The sequence below is a fragment of the Lepidochelys olivacea genome (genome assembly GCF_965140295.1).
Source record: "Lepidochelys olivacea isolate rLepOli2 genome assembly, chromosome: 2".
Lineage (NCBI taxonomy): Eukaryota > Metazoa > Chordata > Testudines > Cheloniidae > Lepidochelys > Lepidochelys olivacea.
The window spans coordinates 250334441-250360959 of record NC_140412.1 but is presented as its reverse complement, the minus strand read 5'-3'; the positions used below and the strand labels follow the sequence as shown (position 1 = coordinate 250360959).

At 42.4% G+C, this 26519-nt stretch overlaps 1 protein-coding gene across 3 annotated transcripts in view; it reads right to left on the bottom strand.

Moving 5' to 3' along the window:
• The window catches only part of PTPRN2 (protein tyrosine phosphatase receptor type N2), a 1058681-nt gene that overhangs the window by 570889 nt on the left and 461273 nt on the right, over positions 1–26519 (bottom strand). For all 3 annotated transcript variants that reach the window (XM_084620378.1, XM_084620379.1, XM_084620380.1), the window contains one exon: positions 2492–2578. In XM_084620378.1, the coding sequence (XP_084476504.1) occupies positions 2492–2578 (87 nt within the window). The remainder of the gene's footprint in view (positions 1–2491; positions 2579–26519) is intronic.

The following is a 26519-nucleotide window of genomic DNA, read 5'->3' as shown; positions in this document are numbered from 1 at the left end:
AAAGATATAAAATGATCCAATGGCTGGAAGTTGAAACTAAATCAATTCAGACTGGAAAGGAGGCATACATTTTTGAGAGTGAGGGCAATTAACCATAGGAACCATAGGTGGGATTCTCCACCACTGGCAATTTTTAGATCAAGATCGAATATTTTTTAAAGATATACTCTTGATTCAAAAGAATTATTTTGGGGGAAGTTCTATGGCCTGTGTTATACTGGAGGTCAAACTAGATAATCGCAGTGCTCCCTTCTAGCCTTGGAAGCTATGAATCTTCTCTTGGCATGTGCTAGAATAACCACAGTGATTAAACGAGATATATGGCGATGTAGGGTAAATTAGCTGGCCATTGAGCTACATTTACCTCCTGTAAGTCAAAGGTATAGCACTGGAAAACTAATGACATTTACTGGTACCATCACATATAGACAGAGTGAGGGCAACTGCAGGAAAGATTGAGGAGAGTACCGCAGTGCAGCAACACAATTAAGGGGCTAAAAGCAGTCAGTCCCTGAGTCCCACTACAAATAAGCACCTACTATATCCTTCCAGACGTAAAGCCTGTGGCTTGAAGCTTTAGAGAGAAGGGAGCTCAATATTGTCATCTGCTAGTGAAATGGGAGAAGAACGGCCCACAACAACTTAAGATCTGCAGATAGGAAGGGGCTTCACTGGCGAGGGAGATCTCTGCCAGCATCAGTTAGAGGGCAAGGAGAATTGACTGAATGGGTCAGGCTTCATTTGCATATTATGTGATGGCGTGGTGCATTCTGAATAAAATGCAGTTTAGTTTTGCCTTTAGGAGCAATTAAATGCAATTCACTTTGTTGGGAAATACAAGGACAAGATACTGAATGTGCCTGAGGTCATCCTGACCGAGATTGTGATCAGGCGAAGTTGAGTAACGGAGCATGGACACAGGTAAGGGAGAAAGAGAGGGAAAAGGCTCCTGACAGCTGCTGGAAGTGCTTCTCTGCCGGTGAGACCTCTGTCAAGTGTCCCAGACACCACTGATCTCATCCTGAGAGTTGAGCTGAGACTGCTGAACAGCGCATTGTCTAGGCAGCTTCAAGGCAGTAGTGGCAACTTGGTGGCAACAGATGATGCAGAGCATCAGTGGCAGTAGCACCTCTGAGGTGATGGATGGCACAGAGCAGTGGAAGAGGTAGGCAGCTTGGACTGAAACCACAGACAGAGCAGCAGTCTATCCATGGGACTCTGGTGTGGGCATCCCTACCCAGCAATTAAAGCTGAAATCACTCCAGCTGAGTTAGGGAGAGGAGCCCCCAGAGCTGCCCAGGCAGCAGCAACCTGTTAGATAGAGTCCTTGGAGTTCTCCAGTCCAGGTTAGCTAACTGTGAGCAGGGAGCTGAGGTGGTAGGAAGTGGCCAGAACACATTAGTCACTCATAATGGCCAAAGAAGGACCAAGGTGAGTACTACTTTTAAGACATCCTGGAAGGTGGGAGTCTTACATCATATAATTTGTTACTTGGTGGTTTTACCAACTCATTGTGTTGTCTACCTCCCCCTCTACACCTCCAAAGTTCTCTTTGTTATAACCTCTGGACTCAGCGCTTGCAAGAACTGCCCATAAGGGGCAGCCAGGGTGGTTTATGTAGGTTCCCAGATTTCTGGGTGGGGGCTTAAGCCAGTGTTAGTTAAGTCTTTAAGGAAATTTCTAGAAAATTAAACCTGGCCATTTCTGCTGCCAACAACACCTGGCAGAAGAATTAAAGAGACTATCAAAAAACTCCCAAATATCGTCTCCCATGTCAGAATTTCTCTGAAAGCTGCCAAACCCTCCCATGCACTAACCTTTATGTCCTTATTAGCTCTCTATTAAATTCTGTTGAGTTCTATTTTTTTAAACTTTCTCTCATGGAGGAGCTATAGTTCCTGTGCAAACATTTCCACCTTAGAAAATTTAAGCAATATCTTCGTTGTACCAGATCTGTCAGGTCACTACCTGTCCAATTTACCAGATGAACATGCATATAATCAGTCAGTGTGAAATGCAGAAAAGTAAAACAATGTTTAAACAAGGCTGGACCCCTGAAGGAGACATAATCTAGTGTTCCATGCACAAAACTCAAAGTCAGAAACCCCTGAGTTCTACTCTACCTCGGACACTACACCTCCCCTTCTATGAAATTGAGTATAATACCCCTTACAATACTTATCTTACAGAGTTCTGGTGAAGTTAGTTAATGTTTATACAGCACTCTGAAGATTATAATTTTCCCTTTTACCTTATACTAGTGGTAATATGGAGATCTTTTGGACTGCATCAGATCATTTTTATTAAGTAGGCTATTGCTAACTGTACACAAAACTTGGCAAACAACGCCAGGATATTCTTCTCTTTCTCTCCCCCCCCCCCATGATGAATTTTGATGATAAAAATTTAGGTATTCCCTTAAGAAAATACATATTAAAGAATAACAATGAAAAAACATATAAAATAGAAGGGATGAGCACCATATACATACTTGACATCGTCAAAGTCACTCATCTGCAGCTTCAGGAGATCTGCCACATCCTTTATTAACTCCAAACCCTTTTCCACATTCAGCGGGCTATTGAAAGGAAAAAAGAAAATGCAGCATTATGAAAATGGAACTCATCAATACTTGAGAGGCAAAAAGTCCCCAAAGAGTTATCACCTTGGCTTGTCAGGGTCTGAAAATTACTGCTTACAGTATTCCTGTCACATAGCGATTGTGATATCAAGGGAATTGGGATCAGGTGCTTCTTCAGGCATGATGAATCACCTGAATTTTCCAGCAATAAGACAAACAATAAGGTGTAAATGGAATTGTTAGGAAGTGTAATGGGCCCATGATGCAGTGACCGTTTCATCTCAAGCCTCAATAAAAAATGTAATAAAGTAAACAGAAAGAAAGAGTGAAAAGGATTGGCGAGACAAGGATGGAAACAAGCAATGAAAGTCAAATTGCAGGGCTCTGTATCAAATGGACAAGGGAAAAGCATATTTTTAAATTCATTAGTTTTTTTTAATGAATCCTGACCCAGGGAAAGGATGCAAAAATATTATGGATTTGAAAGTAAACAATGGAGATAGGCACACAGAGGAGGAGAGGCTGATTAGATAGATGGAAGACACTTTGGTGTGTGTGTGCTGCTGACATAACCTGCCTTCAATCTTTTTAAATTTTCTCAATGCCACATTTACATTTTTTAATTTAGAAAACAAGTTGCAATCAAGCGTATCACATGTGCAGTGTTATCATTTAAGAAAGCATTTAGCTACATGCAAAATGTTCATTTATAAAAAGTTTCAGGTTATTAGTTAAGAGTTTTTTAGGCTCTCTTATAACTCGAAAGATGTATTGCAAACATTACATTTTCTATCTGTGATGTATTGACAGCAATGTTCAATAACTCCAACAGATACAACATTTTCAAACCTATCTGGATGGGGGCTTAAAAGTTTCTTGACACCTTAAATGACTGCTTCTTGGAGCAGCTAGTCTTGGAACCTACAAGAGAAGAGGCAATTCTTGATTTAGTCCTAAGTGGAGCACAGAACATGGTCCAAGAGGTGAATATAGCTGGACTGCTTGGTAATAGAGACCATAATATATGGTAACTAAATTTAACATCCCTCTGGCGGGAAAAACACCACAGCAGCCCAACACTGTAACATTCCATTTAATTTCAGAAAGGGGAACAACACAAAAACGAGGAGGTTAATTAAACAGAAATTTAAAAGGTACAGCGCCAACAGTGAAATCCCTACAGGCTGCATGGAAACTTTTTAAAGACACCATAACAGATGCTCAACTTAAATGTATACCCCAAATTAAAAAACATAGATGATAACAAAAAAAGTGCCACCGTGGCTAAACAACAAAGTAAAAGAATCAGTGAGAGGCAAAAAGACATCCTTTAAAAAGTGGAAGTTAAATCCTAGTGATGAAAATAGAAGGAGCATAAATTCTGGCAAACTAAATGTAAAAATATAATTAGGAAGGCCAAAAAAGAATTTGAAGAACAGCTAGCCAAAGACTCAAAAAGTAATAGCAAAAAATTTGTTAAGTACATCAGAAGCAGGAAGCCTGCTAAACAACCAATGGGGCCACTGGACGATCAAGATGCTAAAGGAGCATTCAAGGACAATAAGGCCATTGTGGAGAAAATAAATGAATTCTTTGCATCAGTCTTCATGGCTGAGGATGTGAGGGAGAGTCCCAAACCTGAGCCATTCTTTTTAGGTGACAAATATGATGAACTGTCTCAGATTGAGGTGTCATTAGAGGAGGTTGTAGAACAAATTGATAAACTAAACAGTAATAAGTCACCAGGACCAGATGCTATTCACCCAAGAGTTCTGAAGGAACTCAAATACAAAACTGCAGAACCACTAACTGTAGTCTGTAACCTATCATTTAAATCAGCTTCTGTACCAAATGACTGAAGGATAGCTAATGTAACGCCAATTTTTAAAAGGGCTCCAGAGGTGATCCCAGCAATTACAGGCCAGTAAGCCTGTCTTCAGTACCAGGCAGATGGTTGAAACTATAGTAAACAACAAAACTGTTAGACACATAGATGAACTTAATTTGTTGGGGAAGAGTCAACATGGTTTTTGTAAAGGAAAATCATGCCTCACCAATCTACTAGAATTCTTTGAGGGGGTCAACAAGCATGTGGACAAGGGGGATACAGTGGACATAATGTACTTAGATTTTCAGAAAGCCTTTGACAAGGTCCCTCACCAAAAGCTCTTAAGCAAAGTGAGCTGTCATGGTATAAGAGGGAAAGTGCTCTCATAGCTTGGTAACTGGTTAAAAGATAGGAAACAAAGGGTAGGAATAAATGGTCAGTTTTCAGAATGGAGAGAGGTAAATAGTGGTGTCCCCCAGGTGTTTCTACTGGGCCCAGTCCCATTCAACATAGTCATAAATGATCTGGAAAAAGGGGTAAACAGTGAAATGGCAAAATTTGCAGATGATACAAAACTACTCAAGATAGTTAAGTCCCAGGCAGACTGCAAAGAGCTACAAAAGGATCTCTCAAAACTGGGTGACTGGGCAACAAAATGGCAGATGAAATTCAATGGTGATAAATGCAAAGTAATGCACATTGGAAAACATAATCCCAACTATACATATAAAATGATGGGGTCTAAATTGGCTGTTACCACTCAAGAAAGAGATCTTGGAGTCATTGTGGATCATTCTCTGAAAACATCCACTCAATGTGCAGCGGCAGTCAAAAAACCAAACAGAATGCTGGGAATCATTAAGGAAGGGATAGATAATGACAGAAAATATATTGCCGTTATATAAATCCATGGTGTGTCCACATCTAGAATACTGCGTGCAAATGTAGTCACCCCATCTCAAAAAAAATATATTGGAATAGGAAAAGGTTCAGAAAAGGGCAACAAAAATGATTAGGAGTATGGAACGGCTGCCATATGAGGAAAGATTAATAAAACTGGGACTTTTCAGCCTGGAAAAGAGACAACTAAGTGGGGATATAATAGAGGTCTATAAAATCATGACTGGTGTGGAGAAAGTAAATAATGAAATGTTATTTACTCCTTATAACACTAGGAGTCGCCAAATGAAATTAATAGGCAGCAGGTTTAAAACAAACAAAAGAAAGCCTTTTTTTCACATAACGCACAGTCAACCTGTGGAACTCCTTGTCAGAGGATGTTATCAAGGTCCAAAACTATAACAGGGTTCAAAAAAGAACTAGATAAATTCATGGAGGATAGGTCCATCAATGGCTATTATCCAGAATGGATAGGGATGGTGTCTCTAGCCTCTGTTTGCCAGAAGCTGGGAATGGGCGACAGGGGACGGATCACTCGATAATTACCTGTTCTGTTCATTCCCTCTGGGGCACCTGGCATTGGCCACTGTCAGAAGACAGGATACTGGGCTAGATGTACCTTTGGTCTGACCCAGTATGGCTATTGTTATGTTCTTATGGATTTGATTAAAGGGTGCTTTTCAACATTGTTAAACCCCGGTGTTCATATAATTAAACTTTAAAAGCATGAGTCAGCTCATTTATGCCAGTGTAAATCAGAAAGAATTCTAGTGAAGCCAATGCAGTAAAGTGAGAAGAGGATCAGGCCCTACATTTTTACTTCAAAACTTTGGAGGAAGAGGAGGGGGTGATAGAGGGAAAAAAGAAATCTCTTAAAGGTGATTTCTTTATGTAGGCCAAGAAGGAAAAAAAGAAAAAGAAAGATTTTCCAGGACCTACTTTATTTATTGTTTTTACTTATTTCAATGAAAGATTTCACCTGCAAGTTTTTATCAATCATCATCGTTTTATGTATTGTCTACTGGGCTGCAATGAGCACTTTTATTTATTTATTTTACTGTGTTTTGCCTACAGTGCCCTAGGATATCTCATTTAGACTTTGGTTAGGACAGAATTACTCAGCTTCTCTTCACATTCCTATAATCCTAACCCAAAATGCTCAAGGGACATCCTGTCACACAGACAGAGGTACCACCTCAGGGTACCATATAAACTTAAGAGTTCTTCTGCATGTAAAAGGCAGAGATGTTCCTGTGTAAAAGTAAAGTAAAGAATATAAGCACTTCTGCGAGAAAAAAAAATACCATGGATTAGTCATAAAAAAAAACACCTTACATTTCAAGGATTGACAGCGGATAGAACTCTGATTATTTACAGATAACCATGAAAGTAGATTGTCATAGTGACTCAGGGGCTTATGTGTTAATTAGATCCTTTCCTTCCAAAGATGCTGGTTTAAATGTAGGGGGATGATTGCTGTCAGGAGGTAGATTTTTACTGTAATAGCAAGTACACACAGAAGTGCAAGGAAAGAGGACTGGAGAAGGGCAATACTTTAAAAAGGGGAACAAAGAGGATTCAGAGAATTATAGACCAATTAGAATTCAGAGAATTATAGACCAATCAGCCTAACTTGGATACCTGGAACAAATTATTAAACAATCCATTTATAAGCACCGAGAGAATAATAGGATCATAAGGAATAGCCAGCATGGATTTGTCCAGAACAAATCATTCCAAACCAACCTACTTTCCTTCTTTGACAGAGTAACTGGCCTAGCGGCGGCGGGGTAAATGTGATATATCTTGACTTTAGTAAGGCTTTAAATACAGTTCCCCACATGACATTCTCAAAAGCAAACAAGGGAAATGTGGTCTAGATGAAATTGCTATAAGGTGGGTGCACAACTGGTTGAAAGACTATACTCAAATAGTAATTGTCAATGGTTCACTGTCAAACTAGGAGGACGTATCTAGTGGGATCCCTCAGGGGTGAGTCTTGCATCCGGTACTATTCAATATTTTCATTAATGACTTCGATAATGGAGTGGAGAATGTGTTTATACAATCTGAAGATGACACCACGCTGGGAGGGATTGAAAACACTTTGGAGGACAGGATTAGAATTCAAAACAACCTTGACAAATTGGAGTATTGGTCTGAATTCAGCAAGATGAAATTAAATAAAGACAAGTGCAAAGTACTTCACTTAGGAAGGAACAATCAAATGCACAACTACAAACTGGGGAATAACTAGCTAGGTGGGAGTTACAGTGGATCACAAATTGAAAATGAGTCAACAATGTGATGCAGCTGCAAAAATGCTAACATTATTCTGGGGTGTATTAACAAGAAGTGTTGTATGATAGGGTATGTCTACACTACGAAATTAGGTCGAATTTATAGAAGTCGGTTTTTTAGAAATCGTTTTTATATATTCGAGTGTGTGTGTCCCCACAGAAAATGCTCTAAGTGCATTAAGTGCATTAACTCGGCGGAGTGCTTCCACAGTACCGAGGCTAGAGTCGACTTCCGGAGCGTTGCACTGTGGGTAGCTATCCCACAGTTCCCGCAGTCTCCGCTGCCCATTGGAATTCTGGGTTAAGATCCCAATGCCTGATGGGGCTAAAACATTGTTGCAGGTGGTTCAGGGTACATATCGTCAGGCCCCCCTTCCCTCCCTCCCTCCGGGAAAGCAAGGGCAGACAATCGTTTCGCGCCTTTTTTCCTGAGTTACCTGTGCAGACGCTATACCAAGGCAAGCATGGAGCCCGCTCAGGTAACCGTCACCGTATGTCTCCTGGGTGCTGGCAGACGTGGTACTGCATTGCTACACAGCAGCAGCAACCCCGTGCTTTGTGGCAGCAGATGATGCAGTAGGACTGGTAGCTGTCATCATCATGTCCGAGGTGCTCCTGGCCACGTCGGCCAGGAGTGCCTGGGCAGACATGGGTGCAGGGACTACATTAGAAGTGACTTGACCAGGTCATTCTCTTTAGTCCTGCAGTCAGTCCTATTGAACCATCTTATGGTGAGCAGGCAGGCGATATGGATTGCTAGCAGTCCTACTGTACCATCTTCTGCCAGGCAGGCAAGAGATGAGGATGGCTAGCAGTCCTACTGCACCATCTTCTGCCGAGCAGCCATGAGATGTGGATGGCTTGCAGTCCTTCTGCACCGTCTGCTGCCAGCCAAAGATGTAAAAGATAGATGGAGTGGATCAAAACAAGAAATAGACCAGATTTGTTTTGTACTCATTTGCTTCCCCCCCTCCCCCGTCTACGGGACTCATTCCTCTAGGTCACACTGCAGTCACTCACAGAGAAGGTGCAGCGAGGTAAATCTAGCCATGTATCAATCAGAGGCCAGACCAACCTGCTTGTTCCAATAAGAACAATTACTTAGGTGCACCATTTCTTATTGGAACCCTCCGTGAAGTCCTGCCTGAAATACTCATTGATGTAAAGACACCCCCTTTGTTGATTTTAATTCCCTGTAAGCCAACCCTGTAAGCCATGTCGTCAGTCACCCCTCCCTCCATCAGAGCAATGGCAGACAATCGTTCCGCGCCTTTTTTCTGTGCGGACGCCATACCAAGGCAAGCATGGAGGCCGCTCAGCTCACTTTGGCAATTAGGAGCACATTAAACACCACACGCATTATCCAGCATTATATGCAGCACCAGATCCTGGCAAAGCGATACCAGGCGAGGACGCGACGTCAGCGCAGTCAAGTGAGTGATCAGGACATGGACACAGGTTTCTCTCAAAGCATGGGCCCTGCCAATGCATGCATCATGGTGCTAATGGGGCAGGTTCATGCTGTGGAACGCCGATTCTGGGCTCGGGAAACAAGCACAGACTGGTGGGACCGCACAGTGTTGCAGGTCTGGGACGATTCCCAGTGGTTGCGAAACTTTCGCATGCGTAAGGGCACTTTCATGGAACTTTGTGACTTGCTTTCCCCTGCCCTGAAGCGCATGAATACCAAGATGAGAGCAGCCCTCACAGTTGAGAAGCGAGTGGCGATAGCCCTGTGGAAGCTTGCAACGCCAGACAGCTACCCGTCAGCTGGGAATCAATTTGGAGTGGGCAAATCTACTGTGGGGGCTGCTGTGATGCAAGTAGCCAACACAATCAAAGATCTCCTGATATCAAGGGTAGTGACCCGGGGAAATGTGCAGGTCATAGTGGATGGCTTTGCTGCAATGGGATTCCCTAACTGTGGTGGGGCCATAGACGGAACCCATATCCCTATCTTGGCACCGGAGCACCAAGCCAGCGAATACATAAACCGCAAGGGGTACTTTTCAATAGTGCTGCAAGCTCTGGTGGATCACAAGGGACGTTTCACCAACATCAACGTGGGATGGCCGGAAAAGGTACATGACGCTCGCATCTTCAGGAACTCTGGTCTGTTTCAAAAGTTGCAAGAAGGGACTTTATTCCCAGACCAAAAAATAACTGTTGGGGATGTTGAAATGCCTATAGTTATCCTAGGGGACCCAGCCTACCCCTTAATGCCACGGCTCATGAAGCCATACACAGGCAGCCTGGACAGTAGTCAGGAGCTGTTCAACTACTGGCTGAGCAAGTGCAGAATGGTGGTAGAATGTGCATTTGGACATTTAAAGGCACGCTGGCGCAGTTTACTGACTCGCTTAGACCTCAGCGAAACCAATATTCCCACTGTTATTACTGCTTGCTGTGTGCTCCACAATATCTGTGAGAGTAAGGGGGAGACGTTTATGGCGGGGTGGGAGGTTGAGGCAAATCGCCTGGCTGCTGGTTACGCGCAGTCAGACACCAGGGCGGTTAGAAGAGCACAGGAGGGCGCAGTATGCATCAGAGAAGCTTTGAAAACTAGTTTCATGACTGGCTAGGCTATGGTGTGAAAGTTCTGTTTGTTTCTCCTTGATGAAACCCCCGTCCCTTGGTTCACTCTACTTCCCAGTAAGCTAATCACCCTCCCCTCCTCCCTTCGATCACTGCTTGCAGAGGCAATAAAGTCATTGTTGCTTCACATTCATGCATTCTTTATTCATTCATCACACAAATAGGGGGATGACTACCAAGGTAGCCCAGGAGGGGTGGTGGAGGAGGGAAGGGAAATGCCACACAGCACTTTAAAAGTTTACAACTTTAAAATTTATTGAATGCCATCCTTCTTGTTTTTGGGCAATCCTCTGAGGTGGAGTGGCTGGTTGGCCGGAGGCTCCCCCACCGCCACCCCCCCCTCCACCCCCAGGGCATCTGGGTGTGGAGGCTATGGAACTTGGGGAGGAGGGCGGTTGGTTACACAGGGGCTGTAGTGGCAGTCTGTGTCCAGCTGCCTTTGCTGCAGCTCAACCATACACTGGAGCATACTGGTTTGATCCTCCAGCAGCCTCAGCATTGAATCCTGCCTCTCTCATCAAGCTGCCACCACATTTGAGCTTCAGCCCTGTCTTCAGCCCACCACTTACTCTCTTCAGCCTGCCACCTCTCCTCCCGGTCATTTTGTGCTTTCCTGCACTCTGACATTATTTGCCTCCATGCATTCGTCTGTGCTCTGTCAGTGTGGGAGGACAGCATGAGCTCAGAGAACATTTCATCACGAGTGCGTTTTTTTTTCTTTCTAATCTTCACTAGCCTCTGGGAAGGAGAAGATCCTGTGATCATTGAAACACATGCAGCTGGTGCAGAAAAAAAAAGGGACAGCTGTATTTAAAAAGACACATTTTATAGAACAGTGGCTACACTCTTTCAGGGTAAACCTTGCTGTTAACATTACATACATAGCACATGTGCTTTCGTTACAAGGTCGCATTTTGCCTCCCCCCACAACGTGGCTACCCCCTCAACCCTCCCCCCTCCCCGTGGCTAATAGTGGGGAACATTTCTGTTCAGCCACAGGCAAACAGCCCAGCAGGAATGGGCACCTCTGAGTGTCCCCTGAAGAAAAGCACCCTATTTCAACCAGGAGACCATGAATGAAATCTCACTCTCCTGAGGATAACACAGAGAGATAAAGAACGGATGTTGTTTGAACGCCAGCAAACATACACTGCAATGCTTTGTTGTACAATGATTCCCGAGTACATGTTACTGGCCTGGAGTGGTAAAGAGTCCTACCATGGAGGACGCAGTAAGGCTGCCCTCCCCAGAAACCTTTTGCAAAGGCTTTGGGAGTACATCCAGGAGAGCCGCGAATGCCAGGGCAAATTAATCCTTTCACATACTTGCTTTTAAACCATGTATAGTATTTTAAAAGGTACATTCACCGGAGGTCCCTTCTCCGCCTGCTGGGTCCAGGAGGCAGCCTTGGGTGGGTTCGGGGGGTACTGGCTTCTGGTCCAGGGCGAGAAACAGTTCCTGGCTGTCGGGAAAACCGGTTTCTCCGCTTGCTTGCTGTGAGCTATCTACAACCTCATTGTCACCATCATCATCATCATCTTCTTCGTCCCCAAAACCTGCTTCTGTGTTGCCTCCATCTCCATTGAAGGAGTCAAATAACATGGCTGGGGTAGTGGTGGCTGAACCCCCTAAAATGGCATGCAGCTCATCATAGAAGTGGCATGTTTGGGGATCTGACCTGGAGCGGCCATTCACCTCTCTGGTTTTCTGGTAGGCTTGCCTCAGCTCCTTAAGTTTCACACGGCACTGCTTCGGGTCCCTGTTATGGCCTCTGTCCTTCATGCCCTGGGAGATTTTGACAAAGGTTTTGGCATTTCGAAAACTGGAACGGAGTTCTGATAGCACGGATTCCTCTCCCCATACAGCGATCAGATCCCGTACCTCCCGTTCAGTCCATGCTGGAGTTCTTTTGCGATTCTGGGACTCCATCATGGTCACCTCTGCTGATGAGCTCTGCATGGTCATCTGCAGCTTGCCACGCTGGCCAAACAGGAAGTTCGCGGTTCTTTTCCTGTCTACCTGGCCAGTGCATCTGAGTTGAGAGTGCTGTCCAGAGCGGTCACAGTGGAGCACTCTGGGATAGCTCCCGCAGGCCAATACCGTCGAATTGTGTCCACAGTACCCCAATTCGACCCGGCAAGGCCGATTTAAGCACTAATCCACTTGTCGGGGTGGAATAAGGAAATCGATTTTAAGAGCCCTTTAAGTCAAAAAAAAGGGCTTCATCGTGTGGACGGGTGCAGGTTTACATCGATTTAACGCTGCTAAATTCGACCTAAAGTCCTAGTGTAGACCAGGGCTAAGACATGGGAGGTAATTGTCTTGCTCCACTAGACGCTTGTGAGGCCTCAGCTGGAGTACTGTGTCCAGTTCTGGGCACCATATTTTAAGAAAGATGTGGACAAATTTTAGACAGTCCAGAAGAGAGCAACAAAAATTATATAAGGTTTAGAAAACCTGACCTATGAAAAAACTTTTTAAAAATGGGGCATATTAAGTCTTAAGAAAAAAAGACTGAGGCAGGGAGGAAGCTGATAAGTGTTCAAATATGTTAAGGACCATTCAAAAAAGGCGGGTGATTAATTCTTCTCCATATCCAATTAAGGCAGGACAAGAAGTAATGAGCGTAATCTGAGCAACAGAGATTTAGGTTAGATATTAGGAAAAGCTTTCTAAGTATACTGGTAGTTATACTCTGGAGTAGTCTTTCAAGGAAGGTTGTGGAATCCCCATCAGTGGAGGTTTTTAAGAACAAGTTGGACAAACATCTGTCAGGGATGGTCTAGATATACTTGGCCCTACCTCAGCGCCAGGGGCTGGACTTGACTTCATAGAATCATAGAATATGAGGGTTGGAAGGGACCTCAGGAGGTCATCTAATCCAACCCCCTGCTCAAAGCAGGACCAATCCCCAACTAAATCATCCCAGCCAGGGCTTTGTCAAGCCTGACCTTAAAAACCTCAAAGGAAGGAGACTCCACCACCACCCTACATAACGCATTCCAGTGCTTTACCACCCTCCTAGTGAAAAAGTTTTTCCTAATATCCAATCTAAACCTCCCCCACTGCAACTTGAGACCATTATTCCTTGTTCAGTCATCTGCTACCACTTAGAACAGTCTAGCTCCATCCTCTTTGGAACCCCCTTTCAGGTAGTTGAAAACAGCTATCAAATCTCCCCCTCATTCTTCTCTTCTGCAGACTAAACAATCCCAGTTCCAGCCTCTCCTCATAAGTCAACAATGTGACTTCTCAAGGCCCCTTCCAGCCCTGCATTTTTATGACTCTATGATTAGTAGGTGACAGAGACAATGTTCTGAATAGTCAAAGGGGTAGGCAGTGGCATTGTAGGATTGTATCTGGGAGAACAAATTGCACCTGCAACCCTTGCATTTCCTGTGTACATGGGTATGGCAGTAGTATAATGATGTTGTGGTGGATGACATATAGCACAGAGCACGTGCAAAACACTTGTAGTACATGGTAACAGAATAGCTAGCTAACTGCAATGCCAAAATGCTCTAGTGCAGCGGTGGGCAACCTGTGGAGCGTGGGCCACATGTGGCCCATCAGGGTAATCCGTGAGACAGTTTGTTTACATTTGCACGGCCGCCTGCAGCTCCCAGCAGCCGCAGATCGCCATTCCAGGCCCCTGGGAGCTGCGGGCAGCCGTGCAAATGTAAACAAACTGTCTGGCGGCCCGCCAGCGGATTACCCTGATGGGCTGTGTGCGGTTGCCCACCACTGCTCTAGTGTACACAAGGCCTCTTGTTCAAGAGCCAACCCTACATACCATTCTGTTTTTATGTTTAAGAACACATGTATAGTGGCAGATGACACCAAGCTGGAAAGTGTCAAAAATAAAATTAATTTTATTTTTGACACCTTTCAGCTTGGTGTCATCTGCCACTATATAGGCTGTCCTTTAAGGCTGATTTGAGAGCAAGCAAAGCGCAGGAGAATAAAACACAACTACTGACTATACTATACCGTATAAACTTTACAGCTCGCGATATATAAAGTCATTCTGCATTTTGTAGTGTGCTTAATAAGTAACTCTAAAAGTCACCATCCATTAAAATACATTCCCTCTCCTGCCCAAGGGTCATTACTGTGTAAACCAGCATTTCATTATTGAAACAAAGCACCTTACTTCCATCGGATTATCCTCGAACACCTTCTCTTTCTGTCACCAGCAATTTAAACATTATTTTTCAATTGAAAGATCACAGAGCTAACAAAAATGTATATTGAACCAGTGTCAGTGTTCTTATACAGTCTATCTCAGATCATGTGTAAAACAGACTTTGTTTAAAGGGCTAACAAGAATGAAGTTATAAAGAGCATAAGGAAATACATACAATTTACTGGTGGGTTAAATAGATATAGATTATACTCTCTTAAAATCAGGCTCTGAGTCTTCACTCTCCAAAATCTTTCACCACTTTCTTTATTGTACCTCACTTCCCAGCCTCATTAGGCACACTACTCTGGCATACAGCTGTACCTGCTGCATCATGAGGCTCATTTTTCTATTTAAAATAGCAAACATTAGATGATGGTGTTACATTATCCCCTCAGATGAAATGGCTTCTTTGTTGAAACCAAGACTGCAGTGGCAACATTTGGCACCATGACTTAATCACAGCTCCCTTTGCAGAAACTTCCCTATCCCCATTTGTCATTTTAAAAATCAAGGGCCCAATCCAGAACTACTTGCTCAGGAAAAACCAATATGTACTTTAATTAACTCCCATTGGCTTCATTCGGAGGTTTGTCTGAGTAAGGACAGCAGGACCAGGCTATCATGCTATTTTAATTAGAGAAGGGCCTGATCTAAAACTGCAGAAACTTTTAATGGGAGCTGCTGCCTGCTCAGCCCTTTTGAAAATCAGGCCATCTATTTAGATGCCCAAATATGGATTAAGAAACCTAACATAAGGCAACCACTTTTGGAAATTTTGCCGCACAATGTACTGAACACTGAAATGAGAGAAAAACAGAGAGCACGGCAAACACACCAACCACTCGCTACATTGCAATCGTTTACACAGAGCCCTCGCTGTTAGAACGTGATTTTTAAAGAGCAGTTCTACACCTAAAATGACTCTAATAAGGGCATCGTGGAGTTCCACTCTCATTATCTGTCAATGACTTCCACAGCTAATCTGCTCAATTTACGAGAAAAAAAAGAAGTTTTTTCCTGCCCTCTGGTTTTACAAACTCCACTTGCAAGTGCCTCATAGTCACACCAGGCCATTTCCTTCTCATACACCAGCAAAAGAAATAAAGGTTTTGCTAGCCAAATTATGTCCTCAGTGTTATCTATGCAACCCCCCTGCCTTCAGTGGGATTAAACATATGTAACTAAGGCTATGTCTACACTAAGACCTTACAGTGGCACAGCTGTACCGCTGCAGCTGCACCGCTGTAAGATCTCCTGTGTAGCTGCTCTATGCCAATGGGAGAGAGGTCTCCTGTTGGCATAATTAAACCACCCTGAATGAGCAGCGGTAGTTATGTCGGCGGGAGACGGTCTCCCGCCGACATAGCGCTGTCCACACCGGCACTTTTGTTGGTGAAATTTATGTTGGTCAGAGATGGGTTTGTTTTTGACTGACAAAAGTTTTACTGACAAAAGTGAGTGTAGACATAGCCTACGAGGAATTCAGAATATTATTCAGTTGATGCTGAATGAGGAATACAACCCAGTTCCCCTTCCCTCTGATCTGTTAGCTCTGCAGTGGTCACAAGAGTAAAGAGCAGCATTCATGGCAGTCCAGAAGGATTGTACACATTCCCTGGGGTCAGATGTGGGGAGCATGCAGTAGAGGCAGCCAGCAATTAAGGTGTGGCTTGACAAAAAGATACATTTTTAACATTACAAAATCTTCTCTGACTCCATTACTTAAAGAACAGAGCTGAACGCTGGATCCTGATCCCAGTCCTAGTTTAGCTTGGTGCCTTAATTACATATTTGGCACTGTAACATTCCAATTGACATTTCTATAAGATTTCTATAAGATTCTATAACATTTCTATAAGATTTCTATAAGAATCTATAAGATTCTATAAGACATTTCAAAGCTCAGCAGTGGGAATAAGAATACGCAGAGGCTACTTTGAAGTTGATAGATTACATCTCTCTTGAGTTGATCTAATGATTATATGTTCAAGGGTATGTTTGCAATTTCTGGTCAGAGAACAGGACAAAAATACATAAAAAAGGAGCGAGGTGAGTCCTGCAGGAAATGCCACTGAGCAACATGGCAGTTCCCTCAGCCTACCACAGAATAGCACTCAGTTACTAATAAAAGCTACAGGGTAATGGCAAAGGGGAAGAAAAAACAGAGATGAAAAATGTTTTTTCTACATTTCTTGTGAAAACGATCCCATAAACTGGTCCATTTTTAGTGAAAATGTTTGATTTAGTTGTACAGATGGCTTGATTGTTAATATTTGCCAGGCCCACTCTAGTCCAAAGAGAGCAATATGTGTTTCACAGTAAGGTTGTCAGCCTCACAAGCAGTTGCTCTTATTCGTTTTTCCTTCTCAGAGTTGCCAAGTGTGTTCCAAAAACCACTTACTGAGCCTTAAAATCCGCATGTGCCACTGTTCAATTTATGTACTGTCCTTCCCAAACTGTACACAGTGCCTTTGCAATACATTTTTAAGAAACGTAATGCAGCACAGTAATGGATATCCATCCAGTTCTGTCAGATTAGTTCATGTGAATAATTTTCCAAAAAAATGAGGAATAACCTACAGCACAGAAATAAGCCTGACATTGGGAATTACACTCCTTAAAACTAAATGTCTGTCTAATCCCCAGTGAAATCTTAACTAAATTCTCAGATTCAGCATTCAGTATTTTCAATTTAAATCTTGGAAAGAGTCTTAATGGAACAGTTGTTTGTTTTCCACATGGATAACAATGTAAAAAAATGATGCATTGCCAAATAGAAGCTCCACATGCAAAACTTGTTGCATGATTACCTTAGGTAACCAGCCTCTATTATACACTTAAGCACACCAGGCAATGAAAGTAGCATATACAGAATGACTGTGAGATTAAAGGTAAACAGCTTCCAGTTGAAGATATTGGTAGGGATATAAAAGTCCTTTATGGCTTGGTTCACGGATACCTTAGAGATCCTTGTCCTCTTTGTGTTTTAACCCAGCAGCTCAAGTGATAACAATAATATTCCATTTGAGACACTCAAGTTAAGAGTCACTGATTGTGCTCATCCAGGGTCTGGATTAGAGCTGGTTGGGAATTTTTCTGAGACACAATTTTTCATTGAGAAATGCAGATTTGTCCAAAACAAATATTTTCTCAGGAAAGGATCAGATTCATCTCAACTCAGATTCATTGGGAAGGTTTTTTATTTTTATTTCCATGATGGAGGGAAAAAAGAGAAAGAGACACTCTCCTCTCACTGTGGAGAGAGACCACAGTTCACATGCTTGCTTGTTTGATTTAGAATAGGGACTTGAACATATATCTCAGGCAGCTGCCCTAACCACGAGCCTATTGGGTATCTAGGGTACGCTGCATGCATGTGTGTGTTCTCGTGCGCTCTCTCTCTCTCTCTGTCATTTTGTGGAAAATATTGAAAGGTCTCAGGTTTATCCCAATATGGAATGGAAATATTTTATAATATAATAAATATTAATACTTTAAGTCTTGAAAATATCTGTGGGATGGGAGAACCATTTCCCAACCAGCACTAGTCAGGATGTTTTCAGTGGTGGGTCCTTGCCTCTGGAATTTACTCTCCAGCTTAGTCTGACAAAGCCTGATTTTGATTACCCTCCATACACATTGTGAAACTTATACATTTGCCCAGGCTTCTTCAGTAGAGGATGGCTGAGTGAGTTAGGACAAGGCAGTCAAATATTAGAGAATGTTTTAATGCTGATTTGGGTCATTTTTTTTCCCTATTCATTTTTAAAGACATGTGCATTTTATCATCTGAAATACATAAAATTTCATTAAAAGCGGCAAAGAGTCCTGTGGCACCTTATAGACTAACAGATGCATTGGAGCATGAGCTTTCGTGGGTGAATACCCACTTTGTTGGATGCATGTAGTGGAAATTTCCAGAGGCAGGTATAAATATGCAAGCAAGAATCAGGCTAGGGATAACGAGGTTAGTTCAGTCAGGGAGGATGAGGCCCTCTTCTAGCAGTTGAGGTGTGAACACCAAGGGAGGAGAAATTGTTTTGTAGTTGGCGAGCCATTCACCATCTTTGTTTAATCCTGAGCTGATGGTGTCAAATTAGCAAATGAACTGAAGCTCAGCAGTTTCTCTCTGAAGTCTGGTCCTGAATTGTTTTGCTGCAGGATGGCCACCTTTCAATCTGCTATTGTGTGTCCAGGGAGGTTGAAGTGTTCTCCTACAGGTTTTTGTATTTTGCCATTCCTAATATCTGATTTGTGTCCATTTATCCTTTTATGTAGGGACTGTCCAGTTTGGCCAATGTACATAGCAGAGGGGCACTGCTGGCACATGATGGCGTATATTACATTGGTGGACGTGCAGGTGAATGAACCGGTGATGGTGTGGCTGATCTGATTAGCTCCTGTGATGGTGTCGCTGGTGTAGATATGTGGGCAGAGTTGGCATCGAGGTTTGTTGCATGGATTAGTTTCTGAGTTAGAGTTACTATGGTGCGGTGTGTAGTTGCTGGTGAGAATATGCTTCAGGTTGGTGGGTTGCCTGTGGGTGAGGACTTCAAAGAGAAACACCATCACCTCAGGATTAAATTTGACACCATCAGTTTAGGATTATACAAAGACTGTGAATGGCTAGCCAACTACAAAAGCAGTTTCTCCTCCCTTGGTGTTCACACTTCAACTGCTAGAAGAGGGCCTCATCCTCCCTGATTGAACTAACCTCGTTATCCCTAGCCTGATTCTTGCTTGCATATTTATATCTGCCTCTGGAAATTTCCACTACATGCATCCGACAAAGTGGGTATTCACCCACGAAAGCTTATGCTGCAATACGTCTGTTAGTCTATAAGGTGCCACTGGACTCTTTGCCGCTTTTACAGATCCAGACTAACACGGCTACCCCTATGATATAAAATTTCATTGTTATTTTGCAATGATGCCCCCTTGCAATGACATAAAACTAACTTCAAAGACTCCTTTCTTAGCAGGGTGAACTGTAAGCCAAAATTAGAAAATCTCAATATAAAATACAGGTCTGGAAAAGTGTATGGAAAAGTTTTTTTTAAAAATAAACAATGGGAAAGATGCAAGAAAAATTGGACATCATTTTGTTTCATCTAGAGGCCACGTTTCTGATTAAACAAAACTGAGGACCAGATTCTCCTGTATGCTAAGGCCATCTCGTGCTGCATAAGCATACCAGAGCTGGATACTCTGCTGGCAGATATCTTGCCACTTTGATGCTTCTTGCACAGGCTGCCCCGAGTGTAATGTTGCATGGAGAGAATGCTGCATTCCAGGCACAGGGCTTGGGAAGGACAGGGAGTGGGCATTGGATCTTGAGGTAATATATGGGATAGATTTTGAGCTGCTCTGTAAGAACTTATTAATATTATATGTCCCATCTGTTTGTTATCGTGTTTCTTATATGAACAGAAGGGGTTAATTCAGAGGTTGGCTCTACCTACACACTAGCTTCAGATAGCCACCCATTGACCACTCTTGTGGGATAATACTAGACCCATTTTCTTTGATGTACTACCTCTCACCCCCTACTGAACTCAGTGGACCAGTTTGTCTAGGTAAGATCAGAGGGGAACACAGGAGAACCAAAAAGCCCTGGAAACAAGACAAAGGGGTTTGGGGAGATAAAAGCAGTATTCGTAAGGAAGGGAGAGGGTGATAACTTGGAGTTGCTCATGAGAAGTGGTTCCCAAAGACACACACCCCAGAGACCATGGGTTTGGAGTAAAGAGGGACCTGCCTAAGTCTCTGCCAAAGGAAGGTAAGCCTGTAAGTAACACAGACATCAGTACAGGCCTTTTGTTGTTTTAAAATCCTCTATTTTCTCTTAGGCTTTGCAATCTTCCTACTGTTAAATTTAAAGAAAGATTTTAAGAAAGCTGTCTGGTCACTGCATTAGTCACTGGTCACAGCTCCTGTAGGAAGAAAAGGAGTACTTGTGGCACCTTAGAGACTAACCAATTTATTTGAGCATAAGCTTTCATGAGCTACAGCTCACTTCATCGGATGCATACTGTGGAAAGTGTAGAAGATCTTTTTATATACACACAAAGCATGAAAAAATACCTCCTCCCACCCCACTCTCCTGCTGGTAATAGCTTATCTAAAGTGATCACTCTCCTTACAATGTGTATGATAATCAAGTTGGGCCATTTCCAGCACAAATCCAGATTTTCTCACCCCCACCACCCCCCACCACACACACACACACACAAACCCACTCTCCTGCTGGTAATAGCTTATCTAAAGTGACCACTCTCCTTACAATGTGTACGATAATCAAGGTGGGGTTTGTGGGGGGGGGAGGGGTGAGAAAACCTGAATTTGTGCTGGAAATGGCCCAACTTGATTATCATACACACTGTAAGGAGAGTGATCACTTTAGATAAGCTATTACCAGCAGGAGAGTGGGGTGGGAGGAGGTATTTTTTCATGCTTTGTGTGTATATAAAAAGATCTTCTACACTTTCCACAGTATGCATCCGATGAAGTGAGCTGTAGCTCACGAAAGCTTATGCTCAAATAAATTGGTTAGTCTCTAAGGTGCCACAAGTACTCCTTTTCGTTTTGCGAAGACAGACTAACACGGCTGTTACTCTGAAACCTGAGCTCCTGTAGGAAAGACTTGCACGTGCTGAACACAGGCCTGCTGATTAATCAAGGCTGGTGCTCAGGGGGCTGCAGCCTATGGTCCTATCTAAGACTGGGAGAAAAGATAGGGCACAAGACCTAACATTACAGTACACTCAGAGGGACCGGCATGGAAGGGTTTAAGGTGCAGCTAGTACATTGACACTTTATGCTAGTAGCATAAGTAAGTGCTGTCCAACGCATTGCTAACTTGCACCAGCATTGGGCCTCTCTGAGTGGGGACCTGCGCCCCCACCCACACCCTCTCTACTCCATCCAAACAAAGATAAGATGAAGTGGAGAAATCAATCAGTTGTAGCCTTACTCCCTAACGCACGATGGTTTCTGTTCCTTTCAAAAATAAATACATGTAATTATTAATTCTATAATCCTACCTTGTGTGATTATGGATATTCTCATTAGCCATAAAAATGTCTAATCCATTTTTAAAAATCCTGCTGGACTCTTGACCTCACTGATATTTTATCAGGCCAATTTGTATTCTGAAAAAGGGTTGTGGGTGGTCTACACAACTGAAAATAAGGCCTCTTATTTGAGTACCTGAGTATGGATTTAGGTGCTTAAGTCATAGAATCACAGAAACGTAGGACTGGAAGGGACCTCATGAGGCCGTTGTAGTCCATCCCACCACACCGAGGCAGGATTAAGTATACCTACCATCCCTGACAGATGTTTGTCAATGCTGTCCTTAAAAACCTTCAGTGATGGGGATTCCACAACATCCTTAGGTAACCTGTTCCAGCACTTAACTATTCTTATAGTTAGAAAGCTTTTCCTAATATGTAACCTAAATCTCCCTTCCTCCAAACTGAACTGATTACTTCTTGTCCTACACCCAGCAGACATGGACAACAACTGGTCACTGACCTCTTTATAGCTATCTTTTATATATTTGAAGTCTTCAAATTTGAAAATTTGTGCCACAATACACATCATCCACTTTCTCTCCTCCTCTTTGATCTCAACTTTATCTTTCTTAATTGAAGCAACCAGAACTGGACAGAGTTATAATTGTTACAATTTATGTACTGATTTTCTATCCCTCTACTGATGCACATAAATATACTACTTGTTTGTATAACTGCATTTTGCTTGCTTATCTGACTATTTTTGTAACTACATCACAGACGGCAGATACCCTCATTAAGCTAATTGAAATAACTCCTAAGTACCTTTCCTCAAAAGTTCCCAGAGCCCAGTGTATGAGAGGAGATTTTTAAACAGATTTTTTTCTATAAAGCCTGTTTTTGCTAGTGTATATTATTCTGTTGCACTTATCCCAGAGAAATTTCATCTGCCATTGTGCTCCTTAATCCCTCAATGTATTTAAATCCTTCCTAGTTCTTCCTAACAGCCACCTCTTCCTCTCTATTGACCTCTCTACATTTGGAAAAGCAGCAGTTCATAATGATTCATTGTCTCTTACACTCATCCAGATCTTAATCCAATGCAATGCTGTGCCCCTTACTCTGTGACTTATTTTCCTTAATAGTCATTATGAAGAGCATCCCATTCATCTCCTGTTGTATTTGAGGTTACTAGTACAATCTGCAGCTTTGCTTCAAAAACAGCTTCTCTCTGTGGAGGGCCTCCTGTAGCTTACCAGGAGGGAGTCCCATTCCAATGGACCTTAGCAGACCTTTGGATTGGACTCGGGCCTGCTGAAGAAGATTGTCCTGTAACAGGGAATCAGTGGCTGGGGCACAGAGGTTGGTGTAGGGTAAGGGGCTCGTAATAGCTATAGATGGAAGCCAGGGTAGGAGACAGGGCTGGAAAGTTAGGGAGGCAGCATTAGAAAATGGCAGTGGATCTGGGCAATTCCACTGGCATTTCTTTTTGGAGCTAAATTAAGTGAGTGAGGAATAAGGGGAACTCTTCTTTCTATAAGCAGAAAAATTTGAAAAATGGCCTATCCTTGAGATCCTATGAGACTGGGAGTGTGTGAATTTCAGAGTTTGTGGTGACAATGGTTCTGTAGCTACAGGGAGGCAGAAAAATAACCAGATTCTCACAGAAACATTTTTTAAAAGACAGTTTAAAAATGTTTCCTCTGCAAAAGCTACTACTACTAATTGTCATCTGCAAAGGCTGCTTGAATCTTGATTTATGTGAAAATCTCAAAGCAACCTGAATAATGGAGTAGTTACTGATACCTCCATAATAAACTCTGTCTACATTGACTCCAGCTCCCCACTTTTTTGCATGCATCACAGATATATAATGTACATGTGCATCTGTGTGTACTTTGTGCACTTATCCATCCATCCAAGATAGTTATATGGTCCCCATTACGGTAGTATTTCAGCACCTCATAGTCTGTAATGTATTTATCCTCACAACACTTCTGCTATGTACAGAAGTAGTATGGTCCCCATTTTACAGATGTGGAACTGAGGTATAGAGAGACTAAGGGCTGGTCTATACTAGAAAATTATGTTAGCTTAACTATGTCACTCAGGGGTGTGAAAAAATCCACACCCCTGAATAGCATAATTAAACCAAGCTAACCCTTGGTGTAGCCACCACTAGGTTGATGGAAAAATTCTTCCATCAACCTAGCTACTGCCTCTCGGGGAGGCAGATTACCTACACCGAGAGGAGAACCCTTACCATTGGCATAGATAGCATCTACCCTGATGCACTACAGCAGCAGCGCTGTAGTGTTTTAAATGTAGACATAAGTCCAAGAGTTCAAAGTCACATAAGAAGTCTACGGTGGAGCAGTGACTATTGGGTATGGTGATTTCAGTCAAGGTAATTCACAGTGTTGACATGAAATGAAATTTGAGCCTAAGCCAAGACAGTCCTGACAGAAAATGATTTTATTTTATCTTTCTCACTGATGCTCCTATGAATAATCAGAGAATAGTTTGTACTGAATTAGAAGAGAGCAAAATTTTTCATCCAAAACATTTTTCAGCAAAAAATGCATATTCAGCTACACCAAAACATTGTGTGAATTCATTTCAGTTGTTCATGTAGAAGACTCCCCCAAAAAAATTCTGAAAAAGTCAAAAATATTTAATTTCAACATTTTTAAATGAAACTTTGAGATTTTTCAGTTGAAAATGACTTTTGGGGTCAAACAAAATGTTTCACTGGACCAGAAATTATTTTTTCTACTTTTGATTAACCAAAAATTTCATTTTTTATTTAACCTGAAACTATTCCCCCCCCCCCCCCGATTTCTTCAGACTTACCAGTGAACTGAAATATCACTTATTCACCCAGCTTCCAGTTGGAAAGTCTGGACACACAAGCAAAAGGTTCATGGTGCCATGACACTCCTTCCTCACCTTTCTTAGTTTAGGTTAGCCTTTCTGTGATGACTCAGTGTAGCTTCCTTGCACTTAGTTTCCCGTCTCTTAAAACACTCAGCTTGATACCCATAAAAAAATCAAACCAGGAATATAATTCAGATTAGTAATGTTAAGAGACCCTTATATGATTTGTACACCACTTTGGTTAAACTATGATACGTTTTAATTTTTAGAGCAAAAAACCCACATGACTCACATTTAATCTGATTTGTGCAGGTGTGTGGTAACTGAGTCATATCTGGGTATGGCTCGTCTATGAAAATCTTATGGGAACTGCCTAATATCACAACAATCCTAGAAATAATGATTTTAAAAACACTTCAACTTACCTTATCTAGCTACAGTTTTCTCCATTCTTGTTTCCTCTCACACTTTATTAGGATATTGAACATTCTTAAACATACTTCTGTTTCGACAATACAGCAAATCTCCACTTTGCACATTTTCTGTTCCCTCCCTTCCCATCACCAGTAGGTGTGAAATTTAAACCTCTTAATTCAGACAGATTCAAGTCCAGACCAATTTATAACACAGATGACACTTTGCAAAAAACAATTTCAGTGGTCAGACTATGAAGGTCAATGGAGATTACTATATCATGGAAAGGTAACAGTAATGCAGAAGTGGAGAAGGATAAGCTCTCCAGAGTTATTATGGAAATGTAACACCAAACCAGCCTGTACTTGTGGTATATTCACTTCAGACATATGCTAGTACCATCTACCATAATGGTATGGTTAACAAAAGAAAGGGGAGGAGGGAACCCACACTTGCACTTTGTCATTGGCAGAAACATGTTTTCTGGAATTGGGAATACCCTAAACACAATCATCCATCTCTGGTATAATTGTGGCAATTAGACTGTGCCTTGCTTGTGACAGGGAATTTAAGTGGTCACATAAAAAAGAGGTGGGAGGAACAGTACCAAGTCCATCTGAAAAAAGAATACTTGACCACTATCATCCAAGGAAAGAATGAACTAAAGAAACATAAAAATTTTACTCATCAGGTAATACTCGAGAAGCTGTTGAATTACGCAAAATGATGTTATTTTTAAGACTTAGTCCCTCATCTTCTGACTATATGTTCCATTCTATGCATCCAATGAAGTGGGCTGTAGCCCACGAAAGCTTATGCTCTAATAAATTTGTTAGTCTCTAAGATGCTACAAGTCCTCCTGTTCTTTTTGTGGATACAGACTAACACGGATGCTACTCTGAAACCCATCTTCATAATGTTAACAAATTACACTCTGATTTCTCTGAATTAATTTCCTCAGGAGACACATTTCTTTGGCTCAAAAGACTGCGATTTGAATACTATGCCTCATAACTCTAGATGGCTGGTTCTAGTCCAGCAAAGATGAGTACTGAGAATTTTACCCTCTGATGGCTGTTAGGCAGTCTTCTGTATATGAAATTATTTAATTTCACTCCTGTTTTTAGTGTGTAGGTGTCTACATCACAAAAAAAGTATCTGGCACTCAGGAAAGACTCCAAAAACTGGACAGGCATAGAAACCAAACTGCTCTTCTTCCCCATAGTTAAGCCCCTCCAGGAGCAAATTTGTGCTACAGTTAGTCCTTCAGGAGGTGCAGAGATGCCACACTTCCTGTACACTCTAGATGCAGTCTTTGGTTTCTTGTGATACACTTACTTCTGGGGCTGAAACAAAGAAGCATAGGATAGGGCAGTTGCAGGCTGCAGTTACATGTGGAGGTGCCCTATTTCCGATCCTCCCTTTGGTCACATCTCCAGGCAAAATTCCTCTGAGCCACGTCCACTAGCTCCCTGGACGCCTTCAAGGAGCAGTGGGTGCTGTATGCTGCTCAGTGGTCCTCTCTGGTTCCCTGCTTTGACTCTGTAACCCTCACTCCTGTCCCTGTTATTTCATTTGTTGTCTCCCATATTCAATTGAGACCTAGGTCTGTTAGCTCCTCCCTTTAGGCTGTGGAGAGGGACCATTAGATGTGCGTTACCAGAACCTCAATATGTACCCAGAGTAGTAGGAAGTTTGTTACCTTATTGCTGTACATAGATTCTGTTAATAATAAAGGGTTTACCTTGACCCCTTTGAGTTAGTATGAGTAAGATACTACATGGTATCAGGACTGGAAGGCAGAGCATCCTGGAAGGCCCAG